Below are 12,176 nucleotides of genomic sequence, written 5' to 3'. Positions count from 1 at the left end.
AGGAAGTACCTGCACTGTGGTGATAGGCGCTGCACCAGGATGATCTTGAAAAAACTGCTTATCATCCCAAAGATCTACACAAGTCGCATATTGGTTGTCAAGAAATGCCCAAGCAAGTTAATAATGACACCTTTACAATGAAAGCATTAAATACATATAATTAAGTTAGCACTATATATGAGAGAACAAAAATTCCAAAAGAAACTATATGAAAAATTGAGACCAAAGACAAAATTTTCAGAATAGAAATTCTACTTTTGTTATTGACTATCAGAAATGGAAATTCTAACGAGTCAATAAGAAAAGAACTTATGGAAACACCAGCTCTACCACGACAAATTACTCATGTTAGGTAGTAGCAATCTTCTGTCACTTTAAACTTCCTAATACTGTTCATAAATCAAGGTTTTTTCAAGATTTATCAACATCCATTTAGTTTTTAAAACAATCATTACATTAGCCTTTTAGTTAAACAAGGAGGTAAAGGGAAAAATTAAGAAAGCATTCCATGAAATGGTTTGGTATATCTGAATCAATTATTGATTAAAGTCATGAATTAGGTAACCTTCGAGGATGAACTTCCTTCTCTAAACCACTACTGAATAACAAGCAATCAAAGGGAAAAAAATAACAGCAATGACATTGGAATCCAGAATCTATTCCCCAACTTTCTAATAATGAAAGAAACACAGTATGAGTAAAAGACAGCAATTAGTATGATAATAAGATGAAACTTCACAGGATCACGGAACTACTATCATGCTGAAGGTTATCAGGTAGATAACAAGGGCATCAAACATCAAGAAGGTAAAGAAAGAACAAGAATCTAACCAAGTTTTGTTCCAACAAGAATAATTGGAACACCAGGAGCATAATGCCTCAACTCAGGAATCCACTGGAAAAGGAGGAAAAGAAAAAATTAGTCCAGAGTAGAGAGAAAAAAGAACAATAATAATAATAAGTATATACCAATCTTACTTTCTTGGCAACATTTTCATAGCTAGCCCTGCTTATAAGAGAGAATGCTAGCAGGAATACATCAGCTCCTCGATAGCTTAAAGGTCTTAATCTATTGTAATCTTCTTGGCCTGTTCCAAAATAATTGAAAAAAAAAGGATAAAATGGTGAATAGAAAAAAGACATACCCTGCAGTGCCATGTCCAGCATCTTCTTGACTATCTCTGCTAAAAAATCCTCAACCAGTATAAGTAAATCCTTTCCAATAGCTTCCTCAACTGAAAGGCCTGTCAACTTCATTTTCACCAACACCAGTATCCAAAGGGACTATAATTTCAACTTCTTCAACATCTGTTTTGATCTCATCCTTTCCCTTCAAACTAGTCCCCAGTTCAGATGTAAAAATGCAATCTCTCATATTTTCATCAGCATATATCTTATTTTCAGGCAATACATCGGGCATCACTTCAGCTTTATGGGGATCTGATACAGTTGACAAGCCAACATTCATTGCATCCTTAACTGCCATTTTAGACTCCCCTTCACATGTTTCACCCACAACAGCATCAGAAGGGGTTATAATTTCATCTTTATCCTGATCAGACCTAATCTTGTCCTTCCCTTTCGAATTAGTATCCAATGCAGCAGATGTCAGACTGAAATCTGTTACATTTTCACCAGCTTGGATATAATTTTCAAGCAATACATCTAGCATGGCTTTAGCTTTTTCAGGACGTGATTCGAATGACCAACCAAAGGTAGTAGAATCACTAACTGTGAGGTTAACCTCATCCTTTCCTTCCGAAATAGTATCCAATACAACAGATCTCATATTGCAATCTGTCACATTTTCACCGGCATTGACTGTATTTTTAGGCAACAAATCCGGCACGGCTTCAGGTTTGCTGGGATGTGATTCAGTTGACAAGCCAAAGATATCTTTACTATGGACAACAGCTGATTCTTTGGCTCGTAAATCTGCAATGGAATCAGATAATGATGTCGCAGTGGATCCTGACAATTGATCTTGCAATTCTGGTAAGTTTTCCTCTTCAACCCTTTCACCTTGCAAAATTTTAGTGTGCTGATTTTGACAGCCATCCCTTGACTCAATAGTTAACTGACTCTCAACCGCATCTGTGAAATGAATTATCACACACTATTGAGCCACAGAATAAAAATACTAAGTGACAAATTAAGACAAAATTGTAGGGCTGAAAGTCTGAAACCTTTCTATAAAAGTTCTAATGACTAGTACTAAGTTGAACAAATCCAATTCAATGTGCACAGATGAAGTGAATAAAATTCATTCCACTAATCTCACAATCTATATAATCATTCAAAATCTAAAGAATAAGTTTCCTCTAATTTTCAAATTTTCAGGCACAAGTATTTTACTGAGCCATAAAACTAAGAGAACATGTGATTTAAACCTATCATCTTAGTTCTTACCATTAAAATCACTGTCCTTGGAAGACCCTGAAAATTTTGGATCATCTTTGCCGTCCCGTTCTAAACTGGTACTTGAGTCCAAACTACCTTCCTGCAGAGATTCCGTAACTCCTTGACTATCTGAAACATCTGCAACTGCATTTGAAAACACCTCATCTTCTGATCTATTTATTTTATCTCCAATTCCACTATCATCCTTCTCCTTGTTGCCTATATTCAAGACCTCTGGACCTGACATAACCGAATAAACAGAATATCAGCACAAACATAAAACAACCTAGCCATTTTAGAACATAACACTAATATCAAAGACCATTTATTCATAAAAAACCATATATTCTCACCAAGTCAACACACTACATTAGACACTGCATATTTACACTCTGGAAAAAGAAGAAAAAATCACCTGGAGATTTTTTATCATCATCAAAACCATGTCCATCATCTGAGCTGTTTGAGCGAGATTGTTCCTCGGAGGAACACAGCTTGTAACCTTCAATGGTTCCATAGATCTTCTTGTGAGCACGCCTGTGCTTGGCACTTGGATGTGGATTCGGGAAAGGCCATCCACATTTGTGACAGAGATGAACTCCATGACTCTCATGCCCTATAGACACCAAGGAAAAAGAACAGCTTAAAAACATCCCAACTAACAGTTTAACAAATTTAATCTTTCAAATGACTCCAGATATAATTTCCATAACCAAACAACCCAAAATCTCAAAAAGACGGGCACTTTTCATAAGGGGGAATAGAGTTTTCATATAAAAAGCATTAGTAACTAGAGTTTTCCTATAAAAAGCATTGATGATAATAATAATAATAACAACAACAACAACAACAATAATGATAATTACAACAGTTTCTGCTCAAGATATCAAGATCATATTAACTAACCTTTTGGATCATTGATAGCCTTAGATCCAGCACAGCATAGTGAAAGAACTTGAAGCCTCAAGGATAACTTTAGAATAGACGGACTCTCATGATTATAAAAGAGTAGGGTCATCCCCGCAAGAGAAACATGCTTTCAAGAAAGACGATGCCACTGAACTAAAAGAGTATAAAAGAACAAAATTTCAATCACCAAAAGAGTATAAATTCATACATAGTCAAATGGAGACATTAAATAATCCGACAAACAAATACCAACACAAACGTAAACAAAATATAATGTCGTATGTCACTAGACGGTTCATATGCCCACAAGAAAATAATAAAAACAAAAATAATAAAAAATATCCTATGTTGTAAATCTAATCTTGTGGAAATTCATAATCATCATGATGGTGATTATCATACAGTTTATTAAGATTTTCAATGGCATTTTTTTTACCCTATAGCTGATCATATTATGATTCTTTAACACGAGTGAGACTGCAATCTTCATGCGAACCCCATCATCCACCTAATAAAATTTGAATAATTACACATTAGGCTTAACTACCTAAATATAAAAGAAAGAACGAAGGAAAAGATTAGTGCATAACATTACCTTTATGTTAAAATGATCATCTTCAAAACAAGCTATCATCCAACTTGCAACCCACACACCGGCATCACTCCTACATATCGAGGAAGCTATATTAGAGTATTATATAATTGCATAAATTTCATATCAATAACTACTAATTATACGATCTTACGATCCAGCTTCGAGGGTTGGAAGGCCTTCTGGCTCTTCAAATTCAAATTGTGAAGAAATCAGATTTGGAGTGGTCTCAAAGTCATAGAATGAACGATCTTCCAATACATCGCCTAAATAAATGGCTTGTTTATGTCTATGTTAGAGTTTGCTTTTTTAGTCATATATGTAGATAATTAACAAAAAAAAAAGAAAATATAGTTACTAATTTCAAGGCTGTCCTCTTTCGCTTGAACTGTTTTTCAATGGGTAATGGGTCTAGCAAAATGATTTGTCTTTTAACACGATCAATCACTACGAGGTACCAGTGTTCATGACCTTCGTCAGTAGTTTCAGATATAGGGATAAAGGCCTAATCAAGAGAAAGTCATTTTAGTTATTAAAATTATTTTATGCCAATATTTGCTAATATGAATTTAAAATGATATAAACTTACTCTTTTTAAGCAGTCAACTTTGCCCAAATAAACATATGTGATAAAAAGTGGCAGACGGTTGGGATCCAATTTTGTCTTCTCTGACAGCTACATTATTTCAACCACTAGATTTACAACATAGGATATTCTTTAGGTTGTGAATGAAAATTTGAAAATTAGAGGAAACTTATTCTTTAGAGGAAACTTATTCTTTAGGTTGTGAATGATTATATAGATTGTGAGATTAGTAGAGATATATACTCAAGAAAATTCAGAATATATTTATAAAGAACAATTTATTCTCTCTTTGGACATATGTAAGAACTAAATGCAAACATTAATATATACTTATGATTTATGATGATAATTAATAAAGCAAAACAACTAAAGAAAAAATGAGACATTAGAAGAACAAAATCTGTGTAAAAATTCCAGGATGATATATTGAATAACGGAATAAAACCAACTTGCTATTTATAGGAGATATACTAGTTCAGGTTTTCTCTATTTGTTCTAAGGCTTCTATTTTAGGAGCTTCCTTAACACTGAGATTACTAATATTTGGTAGTTGAAGAGTGCAATGGAAGAAAGCAGAAGTTTGAAATACTTATTATAGCCATGGATTTGCAACAAGAGTAGAAAAATTGCTGATGTATCAGAGAGTGAAAGAAATTGTAGGTCAAATATCCTGTTTATTTTTGAAGGTATCAGAGAGTGAAAGGAATTGAAGAGAGAGAACAAAGAGAGTGAAGGAATGCTATTTTTGATAAGAATGAAAACTAGTTGATATAAGTTGGTGAGTGTGTATTTATACAAGGATTAGTGTCTAACAAACTAAACAAATGTATAACTACTTCTTAAAAGTATAGTGACAGCTATCATAACCTCTAACTAACTTTCTCTAACTTGACTAATATCTCTAACATGCTCCTTCAGACTGAGGCTAGTAGAAGCTTTTGCTAACAAAAATAGGGATTTTTTTTATGATAATGATCTTGATCTTCTTGGGCATGTAAGCCTAAAGGTTATTCAACTTAATCTCACTGTATTTTTGTTTGCAGATTCCAAAGTGATCTCACAATTCAAAAGTTCAATTTTCATGTGCTCTAGGCATGGAGGCTGTGGTGTGAAGAGAGGCCATTGGAGCTTATAGATGAATCATTAACTGACTCAGTTGCTGCAGCAGAATCTGAAGTGCTAAGATGCATTCACATAGGGCTTTTATGTGTACAAGAGAGACCAGAGAATAGGCTAGACATGTCAGCCATAGTTCTAATGCTGAATGGTGAGAAACCATTACCAAGGCCAAGGGACCTGCTTTTTATCCACATCAGTTTAGCTTTTCATCAGGGAATTGTGCAGTAAATTCAGCTAATAAAATTTCTGACATTGTTAGATGCTAGATAGTTTATTTTAGAGTTTAACATACTTTAAGGCAAAAGAAAAACGTTCACTCTAAATGTATATATCATTACAACATGTTCTTACTTATAATTATACATGTTCTTATAATTATACCTATACCTCATTGAGTGCACTTTCTTGTCTATTATATAGTTTCATTTCTATTTAGATTCAGGATCCACCAAAGGGATCTTTTTCTTACGCTTCCTTCTTTTACTTTGTTCCTTCCTCTGAATTCATTTTTGGGTACTTTTCATATTTTTGTGTGCACTTCTTTTCAACTTCAACCCCGTTCATAGAGTATAAACCAAATAGGCATGACTCATAACCAAAAAATATCAACATTCCACACCATCCCTGAATCATAGTTACAAGTACTCCTATTCAAGCACTTCACAGTAGTACCAAATTTCATTTGAAGCATTTTGCTACTGTTATGAGAAATGTCATTTATTGTAAGTTGAATTGGCCAATTATCAATATCATCCTTGAGCTTAATGTTGAGATCCTGCAGAATAAATTTTTAATCAAATTCTAACGCGCATGGACCTGAGTAACCATGAGTTCATTGTTGCTTAATGTAGAATGGTCACCAACCACATCTCTCTCAATAAAGAACCCTGGCTTCTTTGGCTGAGATAGTTCCCATTCACTACTCAGCATCATAAGCACATATGACATGCTTGGTCGATCTTCTTGATTTTGTTGCACACATAGTAAACCGACATGAATTGTTCTTATGACTTTTGGCAAATTAATTGAGTCTCTGATCGATACATCAACTATTTCTAAGCACTTGCCTTTGGCTAAAAGTGTCCATGCCTTATATATATATATTCATTCAGATATTTAGATATTGTGATAACAACAATTAGATCTTGTCTAATGAGAATAATTTGACTAGATAGATGATGCTACTTGATTAGAAATGTAAATAAAAATTAGGGGCAAATGAAAAATTAATTCTTACATCGGCAAGAAGATTAAAGTAGTGGTCAATATCGATGAATCCTTTATTTCGCTTCCCACTAACTATTTCTAATATTAGTACACCAAAGCTATAGACATCAGATTTTGTTGAGTACAGCCCACCAACTATGTACTCTGGTGATAGATAGCCACTGCACAAAATATCAACATACAATTTCAAATCAAGAAAAAATGATCTTATTCATTCCTATCAACATGTCATATAAATGCTTACTTAGCCACTTACTAAGTTCCAACAATATGTCTTGTATTTGCTTCGCTTTCATTTTCTACAAAGCTTCTTACTATTCCAAAGTCTGAGATTTTAGGATCCAATTCATCATCTAACAAAAACATTCCCAGCCTTGAGATCTCTATGAACTATATTTATTTATTTATATTTAATTTTTTTTTTTTTTTATTATTTTTTTTTATTTTTTTATATTATTTATTTATTTTACTAATTTTTTTTATTTAATTTTTTTTATTTATTTTTTTTTATTTATTTTTTATATTTATAATAATTTTTTTTATATTAAGTTTTTATATTTTTTATTTTTTTATTTTAATTTCTTATTTTATTTTTATTTTTTATATTTTTTTTTATATTATTTATTTTTTTTTTATTTTTATTTTTATTTTTTTTTTTATTAATTATATTTATTTAATTTATTTATTTATATATTTTTCTTTTATATTAATTTTTTTTTTTTTTATTTTTTTTTTTTATTTTTATATTTATTTTATTTATTATTTATTTTTTATATTTTTATTATTAATATTATTTTATTAATTTTATATTTATAATTATTTTTATTATTTTTTTATATATTTATTTTTTTTATATTTTATTTTTATATATATTTTTAATTATTTTATTTTTTATTTTTTATTTTATTTTTTATTTTATATTTATTTTTTATTTTTAATTATTTTATTAATTTTTATTTTATTATTAATTTTTTTTATTTTATATTTATATTTTTTTTTATTATTTTTTATTTATTATATTTTATTTTATTTAATTTTTATATTTATTTTTTTATTTTTATTTATATTAATTTTATTTTATTATTTATTATATTATTTTAATTTTTTTTATTTTTATTTTTTTATATTTTTTATTTATTTATATTATTATTTTATTTTATTTAATATTTATTATTTTAATTATTATTATATTTATTTATTATATTTTATATTTATTTTTATTTATTTTTTTAATTTTTTTAATTATTATTTTTAATTATTTTATATTTTTTTTTATAATATTTATATTATTTTATTTTATTTTTTTTATTTATTATTTATTTTTATATTTTATTTTTTTATATTTTTTAATATATATATTTTTAATTTTATTATTATTTTTTATTTATTTTATATTTTTATTTATTTTAATTATTTTTTTATTATATTTTATTTTTTTAATATTTTTTTATTTTTATTATTATTAATTTTATAATTTTTATATTTTTTTTTATTTTCTATATATATTTAATTATTTTTATTATAATCTTATATTAAATAAAATCTCAATCCCATTATATATAAAATCTTCCATCTAGTACTTCCTTCCCATCTATTTAAAAAATATTGACTATATCTAATTATTCATATCATTCTAAATAAAATATATTATGGTTCACATGAGTCAACCAATATTAAGAATCCAACTTTTTATTGCTCATATTTCATAATCAACTATCTTTCCCAGCTTGAATGCAGCACCCTAGTAGCCTTACAAATCCCTGAAGCATATTTAGTACTATGATAGTGACTTCACTAGTATTTTAAGGCACAAAAAATAAAATTAGTTCTATGCCATTGAAGAAATATTAAACCAAATATAAGATTGATAATGACAATCAACAAAGAATTAAATAGCAAGTATTTCTTTCTTTCATCGCTGTCTTAGTTCCTTAAAACTCTCTGGTTTGCTCATCAATTTTACAGTGATAAACTAAGAGTCATTAAGAGAGACAAAAATCTGTTTAGTCAAGAAGGTAAAAACAATTCAAATTTAAGCTAGATAAGTAACAAGGATCAAATTCTTTGTAACATTACATGCATATTTAAACCAAATGCTTATTTCTGCTATTGACTACTAGGAAAGAGTTAAAACAGTACTATTAATTTGGTTTCAACTTTCAATAGGCATGCAGCTTTTCAATTTTCTTCTGAGTTTTATAAAAATGATTTGTAACATGCTCTATGAATTATAATTAGCCAAACTTCAAAGATTTAGAGTTGTATTACTAATTATGATATAAATGAAACACTCGTATATGAAATAACATCAAATAGCGTGCTATGGTGAATCATAATAGATGCAGTGAAAAATCAAGAATCAAAAATCAAAGAACAGAATCAACTCAAGTACAGACAAGAAAAAATAGAAGCATTAAAAAATCATAACAAAAATCAAGAATCAAGAATAGCAACCAAGAGAATACTAGAGAACTGCAGAAAATATGCCAACCAAGAATCAAGAAATTTAAAAATCATAACTAAAATCAAGTACTACAATACTTAGGAACAAACTAGAATTAACTCAAGAACAGAACAAAAAAACAAATAGAAGTAGTGAAAAATCAGACCAAAACAAATCAAGAACCAACCTAAGTCAGAGACTCCATTCTTGATGATGCAGACAGAGAGTGGCAGAGTGCAGGGAGGAGTGGAGGAAGACGCGGTGGCTGCCAGAAAGGGAGAGGTGCTGGACGATGGCGGCTGGACGGGGCTCGACGATGGAGGGCGAAGGGGCATTCAAAGAACTTCCATAGAGGAGAAAGACGCATCGTTTGCCCAGTTGAGCGATTTAGCCTTCATTCTCCTTTAGGCTCCTTAAATTCCGTGGGTGGCTAGCTACCGAGATCAATGCAGTCAATTATTGCTAGGATTTTTCCGTTTTGGTGTGCTTCAGAGGGGAGGGAAAGTGCTGAATCCTTCTCCATGAATCAGATCCCAAAGTATGAACCCTAGAGTCGAACCTCGAGGTAACGATGGAGAAGCGTTGATTTTCCAACGACGGCAAGTTTCTGAACTTTTCGATGGACGGATTCCAGAGAAGGAGATTTCTGGAAAAGGTTAAGAGACAGAGAGAGAGGATAGGAAGAGGAGAGAAAAAGATGAAGAAGACTGAAACCTTTAGAGGCGTGAACGAGAGGGTTTCTGAACCCAGATGAAGAACAATTTTGGTTTTTTGTTTTTTAATATGTTTAACACAGATGAAGAACAATTTTGATTTTTTATTTTTTTAATATATTTTTGTTTTGTTGTTTCAATTATTTGAAACTATAAAATTAGGATTAATTGAATTCTAAAATTTGATTAATTTAAAAGGGTATTTTTGTCTAATCAAATAAAGGAATAAATAAATATTTTTTATTTTTATTTAATTAAAAGGGTGTTTTAGTAAAAGTGGTGATATACTATATATTTAAAAAAGAAAAAATTAAATGCTGACGTGAAAAATAAATTCTACATGTCTTATTGTTATTTGTCTATATTTTAAACGTATCGGTACGTATGAATTTATCATCGTACCGTAGCAATCACTAAAAAAAATTATTATTTGTATCCATTTGTTGTGCTATCCAAGAAAAAAAAAGAATTCTACAATCTTTTAATAAAAGTCTTATGTCAATATAAGAATTAATTAAAGGCATATAGTAGTGTTGTCTTAATGAGAAATACTAATTAGTTAAGATGAAAGTTCTTAATTAATGCCATGTTTGAAGACTACTTGTTACTTTCTTTCTCCTCAATAAATGTTTAATTTGAAATTCAAAATGACAAAATGGTATAATATGCATTCAAAAGTAATAATACGAGGGTGAGTAATTTAATAAATACAGTGTAAGTGTTTGAGAGAGTTAAACCCTATTTTGGTCCTGAGATTGACGAGTTATACTGATTTGGTCCTTAACTTTTTAATTGTCACAATTTGGTCCTCCAGATTAAAAAAAGTGCACCAATGTAATCCTTTATATATCTTCCGTCGCTAGAATTCAACACCGTTAGTGACGTAGCTCAAGTCTTGTCATGCTAGACATATTAAAACGACATGGTATGCGTTTTGGCACTAAAGAAGGCACTAAACGACGTCGTTTGAGGGTTTGAACAATACTAAAACGTTATACCCCTCCTTTTTAATATTGTTCAAATTCTAAAATGACATCATTTAGTGCTCTTTTAGTATCAAAATGTATAAAACGTTGTTTTAATATGTCTAATATGGCAAGATTTGAGCTATCTTACTAATGGCGTTGAAGAGGGACTATATTAGTGCATTTTTTAAAATCTAAAAAACTAAATTGTAACAATTAAAAAGTCAAGGACCAAATCAATGCAACTTGCCAATCTCATGGATAAAAGTGACTTAACTCGTGTTTGAGAGTGACCGAAGTAGTCAACTATATCATATATAGTGTAACACTTGGTGTAAAATGCCAATATTATATTGAATAAAATTTTTCCTTTTGTATCTTTCTTTTATCCAATTTTTCTTCTGCTATTCATTTTAAATAAATATACTAAAAATTAATATTTTTTTGGGATATTTTCTTTTCTCTATCTATCGTAAAATACGCTATATATCACAAATTTACAATTAAGTCTAAAGTCAAAACTGTAATAAATGAATTTGTTATAACTTTACATATTACTTTGTTTTACATAATAGTATAGTAATCCGTGTCCTTTTGTAGCATTCTATGATTCTAGAATCAAATATACCATGTTAAGCAAAGAAGACATAAAAAATTAAAAACCATTAAAGGAAGGAGATGAAGTATAAGAAAAATTTAAAATATATTTTATTTTCAGTCAAAATTTCAACTGGTGAGTAGAATAGATGGAATTGAAATGTGTACATCCATGACTGAATCAATTGTTGATTGAAAGAAAAAGAAAAGTGTAGATAGTGATACTACTATATACTTAATTTTTACTAACATTTAAAAAATATTACTAAATCATATTAAAATGTTATTTATATATATATATATATATATATATATTAATTAGTAACATTTTAACAAATGTTAAATATATTCTATATTACTAAAGAGTTTTACTAACATTTTTTTAAAGATTTAATAATAATTAATAAAAATATTGCAATAGATCTTCTATAGTAATATTATGAGAAATATTACAATAGACCTTTTTTGATAACATAAAGAAATGTTACAATAGATATATTTTGTAACACTTAGAAAAATATTACTATAGATATTTTTTGTAACACTCAAAAAATATTACAATAGATATTTTATGTAATACTTAAAAAAATGTTACCATAGATATTTTTTTGTAATACTTAAAAAA

The 12,176-nt window shown here is 29.1% G+C and overlaps 1 protein-coding gene across 1 annotated transcript; it reads right to left on the bottom strand.

Moving 5' to 3' along the window:
- Window positions 1-1,231: 1,231 nt before the first annotated feature.
- LOC148561192 (uncharacterized) lies at window positions 1,232-6,554 on the bottom strand. The gene is made up of 11 exons (XM_088490699.1): window positions 6,423-6,554; window positions 6,226-6,381; window positions 4,491-4,577; window positions 4,291-4,406; window positions 4,056-4,190; window positions 3,905-3,974; window positions 3,746-3,817; window positions 3,307-3,373; window positions 2,816-3,016; window positions 2,410-2,640; window positions 1,232-2,094 (listed from the first exon to the last, which is right to left on the bottom strand). Exons 1-11 carry the CDS (start codon window positions 6,552-6,554, stop codon window positions 1,232-1,234), a joined length of 2,130 nt encoding a protein of 709 aa, XP_088346825.1.
- Window positions 6,555-12,176: the final 5,622 nt, after the last annotated feature.

Source organism: Arachis ipaensis, chromosome B6, assembly GCF_059453495.1.
Source record: "Arachis ipaensis isolate K30076 ecotype BB chromosome B6, ASM5945349v1, whole genome shotgun sequence".
Lineage (NCBI taxonomy): Eukaryota > Viridiplantae > Streptophyta > Magnoliopsida > Fabales > Fabaceae > Arachis > Arachis ipaensis.
The sequence above is the reverse complement of the archived record's forward strand: the minus strand, read 5'-3'. Positions and strand labels throughout refer to the sequence as shown.